The 25075-nt window shown below is 37.2% G+C and overlaps 1 protein-coding gene across 8 annotated transcripts in view; it reads right to left on the bottom strand.

The window, feature by feature from the left end:
* The window catches only part of LCOR (ligand dependent nuclear receptor corepressor), a 160930-nt gene that overhangs the window by 67967 nt on the left and 67888 nt on the right, over positions 1–25075 (bottom strand). For all 8 annotated transcript variants that reach the window (XM_007963714.3, XM_073019222.1, XM_007963715.3 and 5 more), the window contains 2 exons: positions 9764–9829; positions 9346–9425 (listed from right to left, as the gene is read on the bottom strand). In XM_007963714.3, coding sequence (XP_007961905.2) covers positions 9346–9425; positions 9764–9829 — 146 coding nt within the window. The remainder of the gene's footprint in view (positions 1–9345; positions 9426–9763; positions 9830–25075) is intronic.

The raw sequence follows: 25075 nt of genomic DNA, 5'->3' as shown, positions 1-25075 counted from the left end.
GTTTCGACAATTCTTTATTCCAGATTCTCTAAGCACATCTCTTCCTTACGCATCTTCACAGCCATGACTCTAGAACAGTTTCATTTTCTGAATTATTGTAAGACCCTCCCATAATTTTCTCACTGTAAATCCTTCTATACTACATTCTAAAAAATATTACCAAACCAACCATTCTAAAACACACACAGATCCTTTTAAGGTTCAGTTTGAGTGCTATCTTCTAGATTAAGCAACTCCAGTGTCATCTACTGCACCTCTCAAACTGATACAGTACTTATATTTTCTTGCATTAGCCACTGTCTCTAAAATACTAAATATGGGAATGAGCATGGGATTTTACTTTTAATGTTCCCTGCCTATATGAGAACTCTGGTTCTGGGTGCACAGGGTAGATGATTTAAATCTCCTTATAGATTACAAGTCCAATTGCTTTTGCCACCCAGTTTCCCCAGTATTCCACAAACAAGGGGGGACCAGGTCTTTTACTTGTTATCCTCTCTGGCCAAACACAGAACCAGACATTTAATAATCTTGCCAAATGATTAGTCTATTCATTGACTCTGACCACATAAAACTGAACAGAGCAGTCAACAATGATTTCTCTTTGCCTGTTTTGCAAACAACTCTACAAATTGGAGAAGAAAAAATAAACTCTTTGATATTTCATGGAATCTCTTACTGAGCACTGATTCATATTAAGCAGTTTTCTTTAATCCTTCTAAATAATCTATACCAAACATCTGGAAATACAACAAGGTTAGACCCAGCAATTTAGATTTGGACAATTAACTGAGCACCTAATTAACATGTATTAATATGTGATATCTATTTAACTCTGCATTCTATTTAAATCTCATATACAGGCCGGGCACAGTGGCTCACGCCTGTAATCCTAGTACTTTGGGAAGCCAAGGCAGGCGGATCACTTGAGGTCAGGAGTTCAAGACCAGCCTGGCCAACATGGTGAAATCCCATCTCTACTAAAAATACAAAAATTAGCTGGGTGGGGTGGCATGTGCCTGTAGTCCCAGCTACTCAGGAGGTTGAGGCACGAGAATTGCTTGAACCCAGGAGGTGAGGGTTGCAGTGAGCTAATATCGTGCCACTGTATGCCTGGGCGACAGAGCAAGACTCCGTCTCAAAATAATAATAATAAATTTTATATATATATATCTTCTTTAAATAGCTCATGTTTCTTTCTCACTCCTAATACATAGAAACTTATTGAAATTTTTCTTCCATAGTTCCCTTTATATCACAGGTAAATACTTACTGATTTGTGGTATTCTGGTGTAAGATGACAGGCAAGTCACATCGAGCAGGTATGAATATGCCCAAAGTAACATATTCAACATAAATACACTTTGAAGAATACAATATAAAAGTAACAACTAGATTTATCATCTGCTTGCTCTTAATATAAACTTTCAACGGGAACAGCGTGAAGAAGACGTGAGAACAACCCTTGGACTACCAAAGGCCACGCACGACTGCATCCCGTGGCCAGCACCTACATCCTGCCGCTGTCACCGCCAATATGCCTAGAGAAAGGCTGAAGGGGATGCTAGAGGAGATAATGCCAAGGTGAAGGACGAATCACAGAGATCTGCGAGGTTGTCTGCTAACCCTGCTCCTCCAAAGCCAGAGCCCAAGCCTCAAAGGGCCCTGCAAAGGAGGGAGAGAAGGTACACAAAGGGAAAAAGGGAAAAGCTGATGCTGGCAAGGAGGGGAATAACCCTGCAGAAAATGGGAAATGCCAAATCAGACCAGGCACAGAAAGCTGAAGGTGCTGTAGATGCCAAGTGAAGTGTGTGCATTTTTGATAACTGTACTTCTGGTGACTGTATAATTTGAAATTCTATTTTTTACCAAGTTTCATAAAAATGCAGAATTTTGTTTTGCTTCGTTTTATTTATATTATTATTATTATTATTTTTGAAGACGGAGTCTCGCTCTCTCCCTAAGCTGGAGTGCAGTGGTGCAATCTTGACTCACTGCAACCTCCACCTCCCGGGTTTAAGTGATTTTCCTGCCTCAGCCTCCCAAGTAGCTGGGACTACAGGTGCATGCCACCACGCCCAGCTAATTTTCTCGTATTTTTAGTAGAGACAGGGCTTCACCATGTTGGCCAGGATGGTCTTGATCTCTTGACCTTGTGATCCGTCTGCCTCAGCCTCCCAAAGTGCTGGGATTACAGGCGTGAGCCTCCGTGCCTGACTTATTTACTTACATATTTTTTTAAGCTATGCTGTGAGCACATGGAATACTTCATTGTTGCTTTTGGGGGAAAGGGCACAGGTCACTAATAGAATGTCTCCGAAGCTGGACTGTTGCGGGGAAAACACCTTTCCCTTCTAGTTTTGAGAGACTTCCTCTTGGCTCCCAGGAGGCGGGATTCCCTGACTTTGATACATGTGGGCACCATGGCACAAAAGCCTGTGGTATGGAAAAACAAATGCATTTTTATGTCTTCTTCTTCCTTTCCACCTGTCAGCATAGACTTAACTCCCTTAGATCCAGACATCTGTTGGGACCTGACCCCCAATAATTGGTTACCAGTGTGTCAGGCAATCTGGACTTTCCAGTGATGGCACCCCTCAAAAGAGCAGTGGTTCCATTTCTAGATTGTGGATCTTCAGATAAATACTGCCATTTTCATTTCACTTCCTTAAAGTCTGGGTCAGCTCTTGAAAAGCTGTTAAACAACATGCTAAATGTGAAATGTCAACCCTCACTCTAAACTTTCCCCATTCAGAGCATCAGATGAAGACTTCATTCGGTTTTATAGTGGCTTTCTGATTTTTGGTAGTCCACTGAAGAAGGGAGTTTGAAAGTTCTTCTATACTGTTAATGACTGTCTGCCCATGTCCTGCCTGAAATACAACAATTGTTTATCGAACGTAACTTTAATAAAGCTGGATACAGTTTGGCTTGGGGAAAAAAAAAATTCAATGTATTAAAATAGCAATAAAGGCCAGGCATGGTGGCTCACGCCTGCAATCCCAGCACTTTTGGAGGCTGAGGCAGGCAGATCACCTGAGGTCAGGAGTTTGAGACCAGCCTGACCAACATGGTGAAACCCCCATCTCTACTAAAAATACAAAATTAGCCAGGCATGGTGGCAGACACCTGTAATCCCAGCTACTTGCAGGGGCTGAGGCAGGAGAATCACTTGAATCTGCGAAGTGGAGGTTGCAGTGAGCCAAGATGGCGCCACTGCACTCTAGCCTGGGCAACAAGAGCAAGACTCCATCTCAAAACAAAATAAAATGCAATAAAAACTAAAATGTTAAAGGGATATAATCAAACTTAATGCATATTCACGAATTGGAAGAAATTAAGAAACATTCAGCAAAATATGCTGATACAGTGAAAAAGATCTAGTTACATGACTCCTGAGCTAGCTGGGCACTTAAAGGTTATCTGGCTTCAACCATATCACTGGTTACTTCCGAAAATGAATTCCCTGTTCCAACCAGGATGTGACCTTTCATCTCTGCTCATCCAGACTTACATATTCTTCAAAAACACAGATCAAGTTCGACTTTCTTTTTTTTGCAGACAGTTTTTCTGTGTTGCCCAGGCACGATCTTGGCTCACTGCAACCTCCACCTCCTAGATTCGAACGATTCTCATGCTTCCCAAGTAGCTGGAATTACAGGCATGGGCCACCAGAGTCAGCTAATTTTTCTGTATTTTCAGTAGAGATGGTGTTTTGCCTTGCTGGCCAGGCTGGTCTCAAACTCCTGGTCTCAAGTGATCTGCCTGCCTGAGGCCTCCCAAAGTGCTGAGATTACAGGCGTGAGCCACCCAGCCTTAAGTTCTAACTTCTTAAAACATTCTTCTAATATGCCAATCAAATACTGAACTTACTTTAGTCTTAAACCTAAATGTATAAACTAATTTTATATTTTGGTATAACATCCTACACTCCCATCATCCTTAGTGAATCATCCATGTTATCTGTACTTTACAACAGCTATCTCTATCCCAGCCATACACAAGAACAGATTCATCACTGAAGCAGTCCGTTTTTAGGAATTAACTACTAAAAGTAATTTCTCTTCCTTCCCATGTCTCCCCCACCCTCTACTACTGGATTAGCTCTTCATGCTATCAACATATCTGTAATCAAAAAATCTCATTAGATGGTTTTTCATTGATATATAAAATAACATAGATACACGTGTATTTTAGTAAACATACATGTTTCAAAGCAATGACACTCTAGTACCAAGAGTACATCTAGTGCCCACACCTTGAATTCTTATACAGTTCTCTGATTAAAAGGAACTAGAGTTCTTTGGAGAAATCCAGGGCTGGGACAGGGAAAGTACATGTTAAGACTGGAACATCTTTTCATGCCAAAAAGTAAAAAAAAGTGCTTTAAAGAAAACAAGAATGTCAAAAAGGACACAAGAGGCAACTTCAAAGGGCTCTAAATGGCCTAGGATAATCTGAACTGCTAAGTAAACAGGGATTGTAATGAATTATAATCCACAGAATGAAATAAGAATCCATGAGTTCGTACTGATATATTAAAACAACAACATAAACGGGGAGAGAGAAGCTCTTCCTTACAGTAGAATTCCAACTCATAAATGTAGAAGAAATAATGGAAATAGAAAATCATTTGGTAAACACCACAGTAATATTTTTTTTCAGCCAATGTTCATCAATGGATGCTAAAATTAGATGATAAAAAAATAGTATAATTTAAAAAGAGGATATTTACAATATCTCAAAGTACCTCCCCCAACAATGTATCCATTAGCTACAAAAAAGAAAAAAAAAAAAAAGAAACCTTAGAGAAAAGAAGCAGATAGCACCTTAACCAAGTGATCAAAGTAAATATCACCATGTGCTTTCTGACATGATGCACGAAGAATGATATAACATCAGTCAGACTGTAATCTTGGACTGGATCTTGGACCAGATAAAGGATACTGGTGGGATAACTGGCAAATTTGCAAAGGTTTGCAGATTACACTATTGTATCATTGTTAATTTCCTGAATTTATAATTGTACTGTGGTTATATAACACGCTAACATTTGGAGAATCTAGTTAGAGAATATACAGGAATTCCTTTTACAATTTTTACAACTGTTTTATAAGGCTAAAATTAATTTAAAAATTTGAAGCTTAAAGAAAGGTTAAAGAAGGTCGGGTGCAGTGGCTCATGCCTGTAACTGTACTTTGGGAGGCTGAGGTGGACTGCCTGAGGTCAGGAGTTCGAGACCATCCTGACCAACATGGTGAAACCCCGTCTCTACCAAAAATACAAAAAAATTAGCCAGGCATGGTGGCATGCGCCTGAAATCCCAGCTACTCGGGAGGCTGAGGTAGGGGAATTGCTTGAACCAGGGAGGTGGAGGCTGCAGCGAGCTGAGATCATGCCTCTGCACTTCAGCCTGCACGACAGAGCGAGACTCCATCTCAAAAAAAAAAAAAAAAAGTTAAAGAAAAGCCTCATGAATAAGCTAGTACACAGAGAATTGTGTATATATGTAAAAACACTCAAAACGGCTATTATTATAATTTTCCAAGTTTATTAAGCCTCCTGACTTCTTAGTCACTCATTTAATAAATATTTTAGAGTGCCTACTTTATATGCCCATAAAACAGAAAAAGGGAGGAAGGAAAGAAGTAAGTAGGTAACCAAGGCAGGTAGGCAGGCAGTAATTCACTCACACATTCCTAACACAGCTATAATTGGTCATTTCAAATACACTTTCCCTCTTTCCAACTGAGAAATTTGCAACTGAGGATTCCCTCCCTCTTTCCAACTGAATTCCAAGGCCTACTTAATTCTTGCTCTCCACTTTCCATGTTCCTGCTCCTACTGTTAACAAAATGCATATATTCTAAAAACATGCATCAAATCCCAGCTATGTGATTTTGCCCATAACTGAACATCTCCGACCCTTTCCACCTCTTTATTTAGAAAACTAGGGTGTCTTTAATCAACTTTATAGGGTTGTTTTGAAGATTAAATAGGAGCGGCAGGGCGTGGTGGCTCACACCTGTAATCCTAGCACTCTGGGAGGCTGAGGTGAGCGGATCACTTGAGGTCGGGGTTCAAGACCAGCCTGGCCAACATGGTGAAACCTTGTCTCTACCAAAAATACAAAACTTAGCTGGGCATAGTGGCACACGCTTGTAGTCCCAGCTACCTGGGAGGCTAAGGCATGAGAATCGCTTGAACCCAGAAGGCGGAGGCTATGGTGAGCCAAGATTGCACCACTGCACTCCAGTCTGGGTAACAGAGCAAGACGCTGTCTCCAAAAATGGAACAGGTAAAAATAACTGGCACATAGTAAATGCTCAGAACATGTTAGCTACCTTTCCTTTACAAATTACATTTTCTAACTTCCTTAGGATCCTGAAGCGTAGTTCAAAAAGTTTTCCTAATCTCTAGGTGAATCCCTGTTCTACTTCCCAAAGAGGCTACTTCAGATTTTTCACCTACATATTTCTAAAGGTAAATATAAATAATGTATTTGCTTTTTCCATTCTACAGATTTAGCATTTACTGAAAATCCAACTAGCTAAAAGTATGTATAACTGCTGTTTTCCAAATATCAGGTCAATATTTCTAAGTGCTTTTCCAAATACTACCTAGATTATCTCACCATGCCAATCTCAAACTCGAGCTTCCAATACCATGCTCTATGCTGCCACCTGTTGGCTATTACCATATTCTCCAGATAGTTCCTTCTATTTTAGAATCTTAAGCCAGCCTTAAAATGCAAGCCTCAATCCAACAGATATAATAAATCTCTAAAAAAAAAAAAAAAAAATTTAATTTCCAGACTCTAGAAAAATTTAATTTCTCAGACAAGATGCTCCAAGTGACTGCAAAGAGTTCCAACACAAACACTTTAAGTCTAACACAACTGAAGAAATACTGTAAATCTGACAATTCACATGATATAGGGTTTCTCTTTTCCTATTTTCCATTACAGATGTATGACTGTCTCCAAAAATAAATGCTAAAGACAGGATATAATATCTAAGGGAGAAAAACAGCTTTCCCAGAACCAGCTGAGTTGTCAAATGGAAAAATTATTTCTATTTAGAAAACCAACTAAAAACTATAGAACTACAAACAGTAAAACAGTTGTTTTAAGTGCTTCACTATTTCATGACTTTCTCTATCTGTATTTTCTTCTAAAAATATTCACACAAGCTGGGTGTGGTGGTGTGTACCTGTAGTCGCAGCTACTTGGAAGGTTGAAGAAGTAGGATCACTTAATCCAGCCTGGGCAACACAGTGAGACCCTGTCTCTTAAAAAAAAATTCATATAATATTTTACCCTCATACAGCAAGGGAGAACTCTCAATTATATTACAAGAATATACTATATACAACTACCAAGCATAGAATGGCTCTCTTCCTTATTCTAACCTGAAAAAAAAAAAATTAGTAACTGTTTCTTCTTTTTATCCTTCAAAAATTCCTATTAAATGGCTTGCTCAATAAAGAGCCACCAGACACACACACACACACACACACACATACACACACACAGAGTTTAAAATTATGAACTTCAATTTCACTGGACGTTTAACTCAAAACAATGTTGCTTTCTTTTCTAGTCTTTTTGGAGACAGATTAAATTTTAAAACACTTTCTTCCTCAATTCAACAAAAACAGACCATTCCAAATAGTCAGAGCAACAACTTTTTCATGTAGAAAACAAGAAAAAGCCATAAAAGAAGAACATTAAGAAGCACTTAAGTTGACTACACGATGGCTTTCAAATTTTAAAACAACTTGCCAACACAAATAGTGATATAATGGTTATATGCAGGGGTACAAGGAAGCATACAGTATGGTCTGCCTAGTTTTTAGCAGTTGACAACGTAGTTAGGAGCAAAAGATTCAAACATGAAAAAGGATGAACAAAATAAGGCAGAATATTAACTGACAAGTAATTGGCACAGATAATATTGACAACAACAGTGTGAAAGGCTGAAACAGCAATAGAAGCAGAGGAAGGATGGTGCTTAAGAGTAAAAGGAAGGGAATTTCTAGTTATAGAGAAATAGCTTAGTTGAAAGAAAACTGTATAGAAGACTAGTGGGACATCATTAGAAAGAAAAGTGGATTAAAATATGGAGGGTATTGAGGCACTGTTAGGTTAATGAATCCAGAAGACAATGAGAAAGTCATCAAAGACTAAGTATAAGGTAACATTTCTACACCATGTAAGGGGTGAGGGTTGGGAGGAGTTTAACCTTGTAGGACTATTTAAGAGACTGAAGAAAACTGAGAGAGAACTATAGTAATGATTGTGGAAATGAAAAAAAATGAAATTCATTATGAGGGAAAAACTGATAAAATCTGGTCAATGATTTACATTAAGAGTGTATAGGGCAGAAGAAAGTGTTCCCAAGGCTTTAAAACAGAGAATCGATGTACCATGAAAAAAAAAGTAAAAGACAGTAAACCATTATTAATAAGTATTTCCAACAAGTGAAATGTTTTCTAACAAAATTCTGTTTATGTATAAAACAAAGCAATAAAACAACAAATACACAAAGGTTCAGTCAGTTTATATAACTGAAAATAACAGCATTCATGCGCAGATGTTATGAAGTGTCTTAAAGTAGAACCACAGTATACAAATCTACATGAATTAGCAACTGCTTGATCCAGATCTACATTACTGTTCTTTTTGTGCTAAAAATAATTCCCATTAATGAACTGCCACACATTTCGTTTTCAAATAAACACAACAGTTTGAGACCTAATTAATTATTCTGCCTAGTGAACTATATAAATAAAATAATGCATGGGCCATGGGCAGTGGCTCAGGCCTGTAATCCCAGCACTTTGGGAGGCTGAGGCAAGCAGATCACTTGAGGTTAGGAGTTCAAGACCAGACTGGCCAATATGGTGTAACCCCATCTCTACTAAAAATACAAAAATTAGCCAGTGTAGTGGCAGGCACCTGTAATCCCAACTGCTTGGGAGGCTGAGGCAGGAGAATCACTTCAACCCAGGAGGCGGCAGCTGCAGTGAGCCGAGATCGTGTCATTTCACTCCAGCCTGGGCATCACAGCGAGACTCCGTCTCAAACAAACAAACAAACAAACAAACAAAAAAATCCCACAACAACAACAAATGCATGGTAGGATATAGGTTTCTTAATAGGCTAATCAACAGGATGGAAATAATTTAAATTGCAAAACCCAGGATTACTATCAAACTCTTTCGTAAGTATAAAACCATACCTTCCTTTTCCTACAAATCCTCCAATGAAGTAATACAATGTTTTAAAAAATGAAAACTTTAAAATATTACACTAAATAAAAGTTTCACAAGCTTCTTAGTTACCTTTACTTTATCTCTTCTCAAGCAACAGAATAAACAGTTTTCATCAAAAGTCCAATCAGAAATGCTTTCAGGTTCACAGTCTGCAAAAACAGTAACAAATTAATAGTCATAAAAGAGAAGTTTTCAGAAAATAAATCAGAATTAATTTCAAAAATACTGTTTAACAAAAACCTAAGTAGTTAGGCCATATTTGTCTTAAAATTTTTAACTCTCAAAATTCTTAAGTCTTAACTGCTCACTAGTTAATACATTATTCATACATATATCAACAATATCAAGTGAACACAAAAAGATGCTTACATGAATATAACTTTAATCCATATGAAACCGTGAATAAAAAGGAGACTGAGGCTTAAATCACCAAGGTATCATGTATGGCACCAGGAAGAATTTGAAATACCAAAAATATTTTGAATACCTTTAAATAAACTGAGATCTTTTAATAATGCAGGTCCAAACAGCCCTTCAAGAATACTTTCAAACCCTGAAAGGATAAAAACAAAATCCATTACCACAATAATATTCATTCTAGTATTGAATAATCTTTGCATTAAAAAAAAAAGATGATGTTTTCTTCCAGTTCTCAAGGATCCTGGATTACTATTAAAGGGATGCTTAGAAAAAGAGTGTCAATGACAAATCTAAAAGGGGCATTTGCATTTCTGTCAATGATTAACATTCAACACAAATTCTGAGCACATTCAAGAACAAGACCAATGAAGGAATGAAAATCTACAGGTTCTCTAATCATTTTACAAAATCCCAAACACCTCTTTGTACAAACTCTCAGGCTCCATTTCAAAAGGTACTTTTCTCAATGAATGAGTCAAAAACTGCTTCAAATTTTTCACAACTTTCTAAAATAATCTAAATAGCATTTTTCAAAATACCAATTGAGACAACAGATTTTGAGTTAACAGTTTATTAAATCTTTACTGAGAAAAACTACATCACACAAACATAAGGTACAAGACTTTTGTAAAGAAGGTACAAGACTTAAAAGACTTGTAACTATTTAACACTGCCACAATAACTAAGTGCTGGCTCCTTTATAAATGTAAACCCCCACTGATTATACATACAAAAAAAAAAGAAAAAAATCAAATATACTTGTACACAAATGTTTAAATTATTATGTCCTTCTACCAGTGTGAAAGACGTAGAAAATGAAAAAAATCAAAACTTTTTTTCTGGCTTGTTATCTCAAATACTGATGATCTACTGAATGATAAACAATTTAAAAATATCTTCACCATCTTGCAATTTTTTTTTTTTTTTTTTTTGAGACGGAGTCTCGCTCTGTCACCCAGGCGGGAGTACAGTGGCGTGATCTCAGCTCACTGCAAGCTCCACCTCCTGTGTTCACGCCATTCTCCTGCCTCAGCCTTTTGAGTAGTTGGGACTACAGGTGCCCGCCACCCCGCCCAGCTAATTTTTTGTATTTTTAGTAGAGACAGGGTTTCAACGTGTTAGCCAGGATGGTCTCGATCTCCTGACCTCGTGATCCGCCTGCCTCGGCCTCCCAAAGTGCTGGGATTCATCTCGCAATTTTTTATGGGTCAAGAGAGTAAGGAGGAAAACAAGAGCAGGAATCAGACTGTATCTTTATACAACATACCAGAAATAACACATTAAAGCAGTGGTTCCCAAAATGTGTTCCATGGACCTCACTGGGAACTCAAATGGTTATTACAAACAAGGAGTCTTATGAATCCATATGCACTCTCAGTGTGGCCTTTGGGAAGAAATTAATGTCTTGTGCATTCAGTATACATACTACTTTTCAAATGCATAGGACTGTTACTGCAATAAAGTAAATATAAAAAGTGTTACTGAATTCCTAGTAGCTAGGGGCACTGTGTATTTTGCAACATAATCTGTCACCTAGGGGCTTGCAATTTTTTTAATTGTTAAAAAGCACTCCCATGCTTAAAAGGTATCACTTAAATTAAAATACTACATCCTGTGGGATACATAAGGCCCCCTCACATGTATCAATTCTTTACCACAAATACAACCACAGAAAAGGATTTAGAAGGTAAGGAGGTAGAAATGATGGCCTCTGAAAATGGTATTTTGTGTATCTGGCTATAAGAAGATGGTAATGTAAGGGATTTCTTTGCCTTAGTATTAAGCCATAATTTTCAGTAATCTCTAGTTTGTGTTATTTACACTGTAATTACAGAGCTGGTTTTTCTATACTATATGATACATCCTAGATTCCAGATTTTTCATTTATTGTTAGGGAGTAATTGTTTTCCAACTCTCTTTAATTCCCATCAAAATTATTCCAAGGACATTAACAAATCAAACTACCCACTCAAACAAATGGGAGGTATCTATGTCTGTTTATTATTTACCTACTAAAATTAAAATATATTCCACTAAATTGCTATGGTCCCCTCTCTTCCACACTAGGGAGGAAAAAGGGTTGGGGTAGGGTTGTGGGAGTGGGTAGGTAGTGGTAAGAGAAGAGAAGAAACTGCTAGATACTGTCTATCTTGGCCCTAGAGATCGGATATTTTCAGAACGATCTGACTTAAAAAAATAAATAAATCCCACAGTCTATCTCCAATTCTTAAGCCCTCCTACCTGCCCTCCCAAAATAAAATCTGATTTCACAAATAATAAAGTATTTCAACACCTTGCAAGCATTAAACACACACTGCAAATAGCTAAAGGAAATTATTAAGTAGGTCTTATCCTGAAGAGCAAATCTAATACTCTTTCACCTGGGTTTATATAAAATTGTAACAAATTCCAAATTTGCGGGCTGAGCATAAATTCTTGAAAAGGAAAAAAGTAAATACAGCAAGAAATAATGCCAGGAAAGAAAAATGCAAATAAAAGCTTTAGGAGATAAAAATGTTAAAAAAGAACAGAATCTGATGTAAGAAAATTGGGCAGAAGATCAATAATACTAACAAAAACTTGAGTCACAGATCAAAAAGCAATGACAAAGAAAGAACAAAAGCAAACAAAAAATCTGGTCATAAACACAAAGATTTAATCACAAGTAATTTTGCTCAAAATAGCAACTGTAAACAAGTCACTCCTCTTTTGTTCATATCTGCAACAATACATTAAACCTAACAAATATTATTGATTAGATACTGTAAAGTCATATTTTGCTACCCTCTGTTCACTGGATGTTAATGCCACTCAGTTTTATTAATATTAAATATTGAATTTAGCAGTTGCATAGCAACAGGGAATGTCTGATGTGCTATGCTTGACATTAACAAAAGGCAAATAAGGGAAGAACAAATACATTCAAAATGTATACCATGATATCACAGAAAAGCCAGAAAGTTCAATAACAAAATGCCATGGAAAACTAAGTACTGAAAAAGATAGCCATGCCGTTATGTTCAATCACTAGGGCTTAAAAACTACCTTTACACATCACATATAAAGAAAAAAAAATTTTTTTATGGAAGTTGACTACTTTTGAAAGAAGTCCTATCCAACATCACAACTAGTCTCAAGGCTGATCTCGTTTCTTCTTCACTGCAACCTGCACCATGTCTTCAGGCTATTCTAAAACCCATGTCTTCAGGCTATTCCTAAAACACTGTTTCAATGATGCCACCACCTCTTCAAAGTTCACACTGGTTAAAGAACAAACCCCAACTTCCTAATTCAGCAATCAAAACTGCTTATAATTTGACCCTACCTACTGTCAGCTGGCTTACTTACCAGAGCTTTCCTGCTCATTCCCACAGCTCTGGTCAGGACGGTCTTCTGTTGCCTTCAGTGATCATTCCTACCTCCTAATATTTTCTCAAGCCTTTGCATCTCACCTCTGCTCAAATATAGTATCTCTCTCCTTCAAGAAAATCTTCAAATTGTTCAACAAATACATATTCATTTATTCAACATATACTAACTGAGAGTCTGTCATCTGCCAGGGACTGTTCAACAGGCAGTGTTGAGCTGACATGTTACCTGCCCTCATTGATCTTTAGTTTCCAGTTCTCTCATCCTCAAAATTATCAGATTGTTGCTTGATTTCAAATAAAAGTCAGTTGCCTAATATTTCCTCTGCTTTCTGCCATTTACAAGACACTGTCTTTTCAAGTATTTTGTAAAATAAAATTTGTCACAGGCTATCTAAACCCTACGTTCTCATTTTTCTTTTATTCATTTATGTCTTATCTCCTCAAGCAGAATTAATGCTCCAGTAAGGCTAGGAAGCAATGTTTCTCTTATAGGAACAATGTTTCTCTTATAGGAAGGCTTCACATGTCTGATTAGCTTCTGATTTAATCACACAGCTCTCGAAAACAGAAGATAAAAGACTAATATCTCCCACAAATTTCCCCCTTCAATCTAAATCACAATCCATTTCCAATGAAAAGGGGGAAAACAGGTTATAAAAAGTAAAAGAATAGGAATATATCAAATACAAAGCTAACTAAGGTCACCAATACAGCCTGTTCTTTTGGAAAAAAATTAATAGAATGAAAAAATGGTTTCTGGTCTTGGGAACCTCTCCTGAGATAACCAGTATAGAGACTAGTAGTTTCAGAGAGGTGCTGAAGGAAATGTAGGAATATACCAGAAAATGAGCAATTTCCACATCAAGGTCCCCTGGATCCTGTACTCAAGCTTATACTGAGCTTGCTGCTCAATCTTCAATAAAGTACCGTCATGTGCCATATAATGATGTTTTAGTCAAGGATGGACTGCATATGCCACGGTAGTCCCATAAGATTATAATGGAGCTGAAAAATTCCTACTGTTTGGTGATTATAGCCACTGTAATGTTGGACTGCAATTACTTTATTCCTAAATAAATTTAGTGTAGCCTAAGTGTACAGTATTTATAAGTCAACAGTAGTGTACAGCAATGTTCTAGGCCTTCGTGTTCACTTACCACTTACTCACTGACTCACCCAGAGCAACTTCCAGTCCTGCACTCTCCATTCATGGTAAGTGCCCTATCCAGGTGTGACAATTTTTACTGTACCTTTTCTATGTTTAGATACACAAATGCTTACCACTGTGTGACAATGATATTGTGTGACAATGGTGGTATTTCCTACAGTATTCAGTACAGTAATATGCTGTACAGGTTTGTAGGCTAGCAGCAACAGGCTATACCAAATAGCACAGGTATGTAGTAGGCTATATTACCTAGGTTTGTGTAGGTATACTTCACAATGTTTGAAAAATGATGAAACTGCCTAAGGATGTATTTCTCATAATGCATCCCCATTGTTAAGCAACACATGACTGTATTATATTTTACAAAGTATCAGTTCAAAAGTCCTTGCTGGCAATAATAATCAATTAGTGTCCTAATAAACAAAGAGGCAAATGATATTATCTGGAGTCGTTTGCATAAAACTCAGAATGTGTGACTTGATGCCACCACCACACTGAGCTTCATACCAAGTCAGTCACAAAGTGAAAGTACTGGGTTGGTACAATAGTAATTGTGGTAATAATTTTAGAGCACTAGATTACACAATCTTTTATATTCTATCCAAGGTAATTAAGGTAATCAATTCTTTTTAATTGACACTCCAACTATCTCAGTGTGTTATTAAATCAAAGACCAGATGAACTTCTATAGATAATGAACAATGACCATTCAGGCTTCTCTTCCCCTTACTACCCCTGGTGATTCATTTCATTATTAGAGAACTACATTCATTAATAATTCTTCCTCTCCTCCTGAGCACATTCTCCCAGATGATGCACTATGATGAACCCTATTTGTTGGCTCACTTACCACTCTCAGAATTACCCAGCACAAGAACTGATGACAAAACCTGGTCAGATATACCAAAGAGAAGTAGCACTTTAATCACAACTAATGGGCCCAAACTGAAACAGAATTAATGAAGACAAAAACAGTAGAACTTGAAGAAAAATTATACATACTAATTTTATTGAGGCCAGGGAGAAATAGTTTTTTTTTTTTCTTTTTTTTAAAGAGCAAAGAGCTCTGAATAAAAGAGCAGACAACAAATGCTTGGGGGAAGGAGAAAAACTACTAAAATTACCAAACAGAATTAAGTAGAAAAATACACAACAAAATAGCAATTTAGAAAATCAACTTAAGAAATGTCCTACTATCAGTCTGGACAACATGGTAAAACTCCGTCTCTACAAAAAGTACAAAAAATTAGCCCCGGGTGGTGGCACACACCTGTAGTCCCAGCTACCTGGGAGGCTGACGTGGGAAGATCACTTGAGCCCAGGAGATGGAAGCTGCAGTGAGCCGAGACTGCGCCACTGCACTCCAGCCAGGGAAACAGAGCGAGACCACTGAAAGAAGGTGGACTGACGGACGGATAGAGGAATGGATGGAAGGAAGGAAAGAAGAAATGCCCTAATATTGTATAGTAAAGTGTCAAAGACACATACATCATAAAAAGATTAGAGATGAGGTGGCCAGACGTGCGATATCTGTAAAACAGTATTTTTAGAACAAGAAAAGGCAAAGAATGAACATTTTAAAAATTTAAATTAAAAAAAAAAAGTTTAAAGAAGGAAAAGGAAACAAAAACTTCCTAATGTTGATTACTGACTTGAGTCTTATCTGATGGGCTCCATGAAATACTGGGGCAGCAACTGGGGGTTGGAGGGGAAGCTACACATGTAGACTCTCCTGGTAAAATATCTGAACTTCAACAATAAAAATTTACAAGCTCCAAATATGGAAAATATTTCACTTAATTTTACTTAAAATAAGAGGAAAGAGATCTAGACTACCAGTCATTTCACTGGTAAATGTAAATGCTAAACACCTACGGAGAGCTGGGTATGGTATGTGGCGACACACACCTGTAGTCCCAGTTACTTGGGAAGCTTAAGTGGAAGGATTGGTTGAGTCCAGGAGTTTGACCTGGGCAACACTGGGAGACCCCATCTCTTCTTTTATTTATTTTTTTACTTTTTATATATTTTTTTGAGACAGAGTCTTGCTCTGTTACCTGGGTTGGAGTGAGGTGGTGCGATCTCGGCTCACTGCAAGCTCCGCCTCCTGGGTTTACACCATTCTCCTGCCTCGGCCTCCCGAGTAGCTGGGACTACAAGGCACCCACCACCACGCCCGGCTAATTTTCTGTATTTTTAGTGGAGAAGGGGTTTCACTGTGTTAACCATGATGGTCTCAATCTCCTGACCTCGTGATCCGCCTGCCTCGGCCTCCCAAAGTGCTGGGATTACAGGCGTGAGCCACCGTGCCCGGCCGACCCCAACTCTTAAAACAGAAAAAAGAAAGTTTAAAAAAAAAAAAAAAAAAAAAAAAAAAAAGCCTATGAAGCAGTATTTACAAAATCCAAGAGGAAAAATGTAGACAATGTGTTGCTTATGAATATTGATAAAAGACATTTACAGATATTCTCTGATTTTGGAAGTAGAACAGCCATTCACTCTGGGTGGGGGGGGTAAGGGTTACTCAAAGTAGTTCCATTAAGAAAAATATGATGGGAATAAAGATCTCCTGAAAAGGGAAAAGACTGTTTATATAAAAACTAATGGCAGGCTGCTATAAATACCTTGTCTTTTACTCTCTAATATGTGGTCAGTCTTCATTTTCATACTATTTTTGTTTCTTTTATTCCTTGATCAATCCTATCAGCTTTTTAAGTTTTTTTTTCTTTTAAAAACCTACTTTGATCTTCTCTATTATATCACTGATTTCATTAAATTTTGCTCTAATTTTTTTCAATTATCCATTTCTTTGGGTTTATTCTATTGCATTTTTGTCTAACTTACAAAAGATTCATTTACTTATTTTCAGGTTTCTTTTTTTAAAAAAAGAACCAAGTACAGGATGATTTAAAAGAACTAAAATTTTAAGTATTGTATATTAAGAGGTAATCTGTGATAAACAAAATGTGGTATATCCATACAATGGAATAAAATTATAATACGGATGAATAAGTGTCAAAACACATTGTGTTAGGTGAAAAAAGGACAGAAACAAAAGACCACATACTATGAGTCCATTGATATAAAATGTACTGAAAAAGCAAATCTATGGATAGAAGAAAGTACATTAGTGGTTTCCTATGGCTGAGTGAAAATGAAAAAATAATTGCAAATGGGCAACACATTTCTTTTCACATTAGAGGAAATATTCTAAAATTAGACTGTGGTGATGGTTGCATAATTCTGTGACTATAATAAAAATCGGTGAACTGTACACTTAAAATAGGTGAACTGCAAGGTATGTAAATTATGTCTCAATAAAGCTGTTTACAAAATAGGTACTTTATGCCTATTTGGTAAATGTATTTGTAATGTTTTCAGAAAATCTGGTCTAGTAGAGCCAGTCTTGTAATTCTAATTTAAAATGTATACTTGAATAGCTGATTTAGACTTTATGATTTTAAGCTGAAATTTTACTAAGTTTGCATCCTGAATAAGAATACTCACAAAACTTAACAATGTTTACATTTACAATTTTAAAATATTAGATTTACAAGATTTACTTAAGTAGCTAAGGTTTTATTAAATTAATATTTACAGAGAAAATAAATTTAATTTACACTTACAGATTGAAATGTTTTAAGTTAAATTAAGATATTTCTCAAAAGTTTATTAAAATTAGTTACAGAATAAGATCTGTATTTAGAGAGAACTATGTTTTAAGTTTATAAATTTAAATAAAATGAACATTTAAAAGTTAAAAATCAAAGTAACTGCATTACCTTTTCTATTCACAAAGCCATCAAGGATATTTTTTTAAAAATCTCACATTTAATAAGAATTAATCAAATGTTTACATAGAGCTCAGCAGTGTGGGGATACAGGGGTTATGTTTAAAAATATGCCCTGCCATTAAGATATTTATAATTCTAGTCAAAGAGTCAAAATTAACATGCTTTTCCACCACTACGCAGATAATTATAACTCTCCAATCCTTTATTTCTTGCCCTAAGACCAAATTTCTAATTTCCTACTTCATATTATCACCAAAATCTCCTAAATACCTAAAAACGCCCACTAAATCAAAATCATTTTACTCCTTTCCTTCATCTCAATCACAGATTCCTCCTGTATTCTGTATTCCTTACCAGGAAAATAGCATCACAAACACCTTCCCCCCAAGTTATTCAGGTTAGATAGAGACTTTAGTTAGTCACAATTCCATTCTTTCCATAAATCACCAAGTATTCCGGTAATTGAGTCCTATTCATTTTACTTCAGAAAGATTCTTCCCAATCTGTTCTCTCTTTTCCATCCTTAAATTCATTCAGGTTTTCACTATTTTTTACCTTAACAACTATAATAAATGTCACTCATGTTAATAATAATGACAGTTATCATTAACTGTACCCTTATTTGGTATCAGGCAAGCACTACAGCAGGTGCTTCATGCCCATAACAAAATCTTCAGAAGAACACTGTAAAACAAGTACTATTACTACCTGGAACATGTAAACAAAACAAAACAAAACTGAAAATCAAGGCAGCCAATTCATTCTCAACTGCAAAAGCCAATACCTAGATTTAAAACCATGCCTGTGATTCTAAAGCCCAGGCTCTTTTCATTTCATCACACTACCTATTAATAACATCTCTTAATTTTTAATTTATCTTAGTATTCCCCCACACCACCATCTCTACCACCAGAATCCACCCTTCATGCTGCTGCTAAGCATCATTCTTTCTAGGTTTTAAAAACATTTGATAGCTTTCCACTGACAACAGTGAAGATTTCAAATTTCTGGATGCCATGCATGATCATTACAGGTTCTGACACCAAATTACCTTTTCAGTCTCTCCTACTACCATATTCTGTATACATACACTATGCTCTGGCCGTACTGATCAGTCACAATACACAGTCAATGCTTCCATGCCATTTGAGCACAATATCGCCTCAGCCTACAGTGTTCTTCCTGCAACCCTCAATCTAATTCTAAGGTATCACCCATCTCACCCCATAAGCCCCAGGCAAAGTTAGGAACATCCTCATCAGTACTCAAGTTGTACTATTTATAAACTACACCCTTTTTTGGTATTTAATCCACTCGATTTTGAGCAAAGAATTGGAGTTTATCCATCTTTTAACATCAGCCTGTTCTTTAAACTACCATTCTCAAGTAAATGCTCAATATTTGTTGGATCAATGCAAATATATTCTTTTAAATTCCTACATCATTATAATTGAGAGGTTGGAGATTTTACGAGGACTCTGTTTTGTGTGTCAGGCACGCTGAAGACTTGAAAAAATAGAAACAACAGAAGGATAATAGATATCTGACAAAAAAAAAAGATGGCTTTCTGCTCCAGCTCAACTAGGTTCCCTGTATCTATGGACCAAAACCAGAACATAATTAAGGGCTCTCTTTGCTGGCCCACGAACAGAGGGCAGCAAACTTTTTTTGTGGAAAGCTGTAATCATAGTGAAGATAGAAATAAAATAAAACAGATAAAGTACTGAAAAACAATGGTATTATTAAGGAGGGAAAAGAAAGATATACTGAGTAGTTAGAACATTGTAAGAATACAGTATTTACATATATAATGCCATAAATGAGATTTAAAGGTATTAAATAAGTTACCAAAATCACAGAGGTAGTGAGTAGCTACGTCAGATTAAGTCTTTGGAAATACAAGGACAGTTTTGTTTCATTTTTTCTAGTATATCAAACTGTCTAGGTTAACTATGCTTAGAAAGAAACCATTTAAATGCAAATCTGAGGTTGATTAGGAATGAGTCAATTACATCAGTTCACAATCCACAGGCCACAATCCCTATGAAGACCTCCATCATTACAAGGTCGGTAAATCCATATGAGCACTGTTTGAAAATTAAATAAAAATGTGCTTATATAGCCACTAACTACTCTTTTTTTAACACATCCTGCTACAAACAGGATGTGTTAAATATTTAAATATGTTTAAATACGTATTCATTTAAAAAGCACTACTGAATCCATAATCTCTTTTTTACATCACATTTTTTTCTCAAAGATACCAAAAGTACAAATTACAGTGCGAGAGGTAAGCATTCTTTTGGGTTTTTTTGCTTCTCTCTCTCTTTGTCTCTCTCTTTCTCTTTCTCTACTTCAGTGGAAGTTTAAAGGAAGACCTCCTATTCCTTGGGAATAATGGAGTTAACTAAGTAAAAACAAAATTATAAGCTGAATGTTTTCCTTCACTTTACCTAAAATAGAAATTTCTACAGTTGAAAGAACAGAGAGAAAAACTAAACTTTGAAAGTTCTTAGGGTTGGAAAGGTGGGGGGTTCCTCTTCTATCCCTTCCCATCCTCTCCCTATTCTTTTGTCCATTTACTCTCTTCTTTCCAGAGTTAGCCCCAACCTAGAACTAGCATGCTTTATACCATTAGGAGATGCATTTATTATCTTTGGTGTGGAGATCTCAATAACTCTGTATTGTTTAAAATTACTATGGGCCGAGTGTCAAGGTTCATGTCTGTAATCCCAGCACTTTGGGAGGCCGAGGTGGGTGGATCACCTGAGGTCAGGAGTTCGAGACCAGTCTGGCCAACATGGTAAAACCCCGCCTCTATTAAAAATACAAAAATTAGCTAGGCTTCGTGGCAGGTGCCTGTAGTCCCAGCTACTCAGGAGGCTGAGGCGGGAGAATCGCTTGAGCCTGGGTGGCGGAGGTTGCACTGAGCTGAGATCATGCCACTGCACTTTAGTCTGGGCAACAGACAGAGAATCTGTTTCAAAAAAAAAATGGTAATAATAATAATAAAGCTAATAAAATTACTTTGCAAGTAATTTACTGAAAAGAAATTAAAGTTACTCATATTTTCCCCCATTCCTCACAAGTGGTGAACTCTATTTGAGATAAGTATTTCAGTCTTAATACATTTCTGAATTTAAAAAGTCAATGACATAAGATATGACTATACGGTAATAGTGAGATCCCTCCTTATCCCACACGCCTCTAAATACCAGAAATGTCAGTAACATCCACGTAAGTGCTACTGTACAAAGCAGTGAAGAGAGCATTTAGAGAGCTGAGAAAAAAATTATCTAGGAGGCAAGATTTTTTTTCTTTTTAGTTTTTAGAGACAGAGTCTTTCTGTTGCCCAGGCTGGGTTGTAATGGCACAATCATAGCTCACTGTAACCTCAAACTCCTGGGGTCAAGCAATCCTCCTGCCTCAGTCTCCTGAGCAGCTTGGACTACAGGCATGCATCACAACAGCTAGCTTATTTTTAATTTTTTCTTTAGAGACAGAGTCTTGCTGTGTTGCCCAGGCTGGTCTCAAACTCCTGGTCTCAAGCGATCCTTCTGCCTTAGCCTCCCAAAACACTGGGATTACAGGCAAAGGAGGTAACATTTCTGAGCACTCAATGAAGTGAGGGAGCAAGCCATATGGAGACACATGTATGTTCTAGGCAGAGTGAACGGCACGGAGGTAGTTAAGGTGTGAAGTATAGTATGTTGAGAATTAGTAAGAAAGCGGGCATGGTCAGCAAGGTGATTAAGATGGGCAGTACAAGATGAGGTAAGAGATTTAGAGGTATGATCATATAGTCCACAGTGAGGAGACTGGATTTTGAATTTTAATAGAAATCCACTGAAGTTTTATATTTAGGTAGTGGTAGAGATAAAATAATCAGATACATATTGTTTAAGATTACCAGGTAGCTGTACAGAGAACAGATTATTGGATAAAGTATTAGGAGACTATTATGACAATAGCCTTGGCAAGAGGTAGTGGTAGCAATGGAGGTAGAGGGCAGTGACTACATAGAGGGTACACATCAAAGATAAAACCAACTTGCTTGATGATGTGCTGATGTGGACTGTGAGGGAAAATGACACTTAGGCTTTTGGTCTGTGAACTGAGTAAATGGTAGTCTAACTTTCTAGGATGGAGAAGACTAGAGCATAAATGTTTGGCAGACAGAGATTTAGTTCAGTTTTGGAGATAAGTCTGAGATGCTACTTAGAAATCAAAGTAGATCTATGAAGAAGGCAACCGAACAGGTGACTGGGAAGTTAAAATGGAGACACTGAGATGGGGCAATATAAAATTGGCAATCAGTAAAGTACAGATAGAATTTAAAGCTTTAGAACGAGGTAAGATCATATTAAGTTAAGGAAATGAAGGAACAGGACCAAACACTGGAGCATTCCAATGTTTAAAGATTAGAAAGAAAAAGAGACTGAAAATTAAGATCAGGTCTTTTTTACTGTTCTATCTTTACCATCTAGCAAACAACTTGATGGTAAGTACTCAAAAAATACTAGCTGATCTGAACTGTTATATACGGCAGTGTTATTAAAATAAAGACACATCTTACCCCACCCCAAATGTCATACGAGAGGACTCTGAAAGGAAACCGATTCCTTTTAATATAATCAAACACATCTAAATATATCTAATTTATATATTTTAAAAATCATTACTTTTTAGCACACTTCTAATACACCATAATATATTGCAGTACAAAAGAGAAATCCTCAGTCTGGCCCCAATTGAAGGATGCATTAGAATTTTTTTTTTTTTTTTTTTTTTTGAGACGGAGTATCGCTCTGTCACCCAGGCTGGAGTGCAGTGGCCGGATCTCAGCTCACTGCAAGCTCCGCCTCCCAGGTTCACGCCATTCTCCTGCCTCAGCCTCCTGAGCAGCTGGGACTACAGGCGCCCGCCACCGCTCCCGGCTAATTTTTGTACTTTTTTGGTAGAGACGGGGTTTCACGTGTTAGTCAGGATGGTCTCGATCTCCTGACCTCGTGATCCGCCCGTCTCGGCCTCCCAAACTGCTGGGATTACAAGGCTTGAGCCACCGCGCCCGGCCAGAAAATTTTAAACTGTACCAAAGTTTGAGTCAGCTTTCAGATTTATATACAAAATTCTTAATAGTTCTCCCCTACTCAAAAATGTTCAACGATTAGCTACTGCCTGCATAATAAAATTCAAACTGCTCGTCTGGCTTTCAAATTCTTGCAAAAGTGAATCTTTTCAACGTCCTTCAAGAACAATCTGCTTCTCAAGTAGTCCTTGATTTTCTGTGTCTTCATCCTTCTCCTCACCTTGTTCCTTCTAAAATGAACTCTCAGGCCAGATGCGGTGGCTCATGCCTGTGATCCCAGCACTTTGGGAGTCCAAGGGAGGTCGGATCACGAGGTCAAGGGATCAAGACCATCCTGGCAAACATGGTGAAACCCCATCTCTACTAAAAATACAAAAATTAGCTGCGCGTAGTGGTGAGCGCCTGTAGTCCCAGCTGCTCAGGAGGCTGAGACAGAAGAATCACTTGAACCCCCAGGAGGCGGAGGTTGCAGTGAGCCAAGATCGCACCACTTCACTCCAGCCTGGGTGACAGAGCAAGATTCCATTACCAAAAAAAAAAAAAAAAAAGTTATCTCAAATATCAATAGTCTTGATCCTGTGTGGTCTTCCAGGCCATAGTTCGAAAGTCCCTTCCAACTGTTATCTTTCCTCCCAAATGATTCCCAGTATTTTTCACTTTATTTTTCCTTCATTTTCAACATGAATGTACGTTTTATGTATCCAACTGAATTTTACATTCACTGTTGTAGTGTAATAAAAGGAGTACTACAACTCTAGGAAGTGAGATGTAGTGGTTAAGAACGTGAATTACGAAGCCAGATCACCTGGGTTCAAATATCTGATTCTGCCTTTTAAAAGCTCTATGACCTTGGATAATTTTTTTTTTTTTCTCCTGAGATGGAGTCTTGTTCTGTCACCCAGGCTGGAGTACAGTGGCGCGATCTTGGCTTACTGCAACCTCCACCTCCTGGGTTCAAGTGATTCTCCTGCCTCGGCCTCCCAAGTAGCTGGGACTACAGACGCCCACCACCATGCCCAGCTAATTTTTGTATTTTTAGTAGAGATGGGGTTTCACCATATTGGCCAGGCTGTTCTATAGAACTCCTGACCTTGTGATCTGCCCGCATTAGCCTCCCAAAGTGCTGGGATCACAGGCATGAGCCACTGCGCCTGGTCAAACCTTAGACAATTTATTTGTCTTCTTCACACCTCACTTTCCTTGGATATAAATTTATAATGTGATTAGACAAGTATTTGTAAATTATTTAGAATAATATCTGAAAGCATATTAGAGGCATTATATTATAAAGTGTTAGGAAGGAAAGAAGACAGAAAGGTTATGTTTTCAGTCTGTTAAAACCTCTTTTGTTCCCTATGATTTAAAAGACTACACACAACAATAATTACAACTCTGTGTTGAAGGACAAAAATGCATAAAGATTTATTGGGGGGGGGAGAGCTATACAGCAGCAAAGTATTTTATATACTATTGAAACTAAGTTGTTACTAATTCAAAATAGACTGCTACAAATGAAGGTGTTAATTATAATCCCCAGGACAAACACTAAGAAAATAACTATTATGTAGTAAAAGAAATGAGAAGGGAATAAAAAGGTACACTAGAAAATATCTATGTAACACAAAAATCAGTCATGGAGGGCTTGAACAAAACTGATATAAGACAGGCAGAAAGAAATACAAAATGGCAAATGTCCCCTCTTAACAGCAATTACATTACATGTAAATGGAGTAAAGCCGTCAATTAAAAGGCATGTATGGGCAGAATGAATTTAAAAAGCATTATCCAACAATATTCTATACACAAGACATTTGATTTAGATCCAAGAATACAAAGAGGTTGAAGGTGAAAGAAAAGAAAAAGCCCATGCAAACAGTAACCAAAAAAGAAATGGAGTGGCTATACTAGTATCAGACAAAATAGGCACTGCGATGGTCTAAATGTTGGAGTCCCCCAA

Source organism: Chlorocebus sabaeus, chromosome 9, assembly GCF_047675955.1.
Source record: "Chlorocebus sabaeus isolate Y175 chromosome 9, mChlSab1.0.hap1, whole genome shotgun sequence".
NCBI lineage: Eukaryota > Metazoa > Chordata > Mammalia > Primates > Cercopithecidae > Chlorocebus > Chlorocebus sabaeus.
The sequence above is the reverse complement of the archived record's forward strand: the minus strand, read 5'-3'. Positions and strand labels throughout refer to the sequence as shown.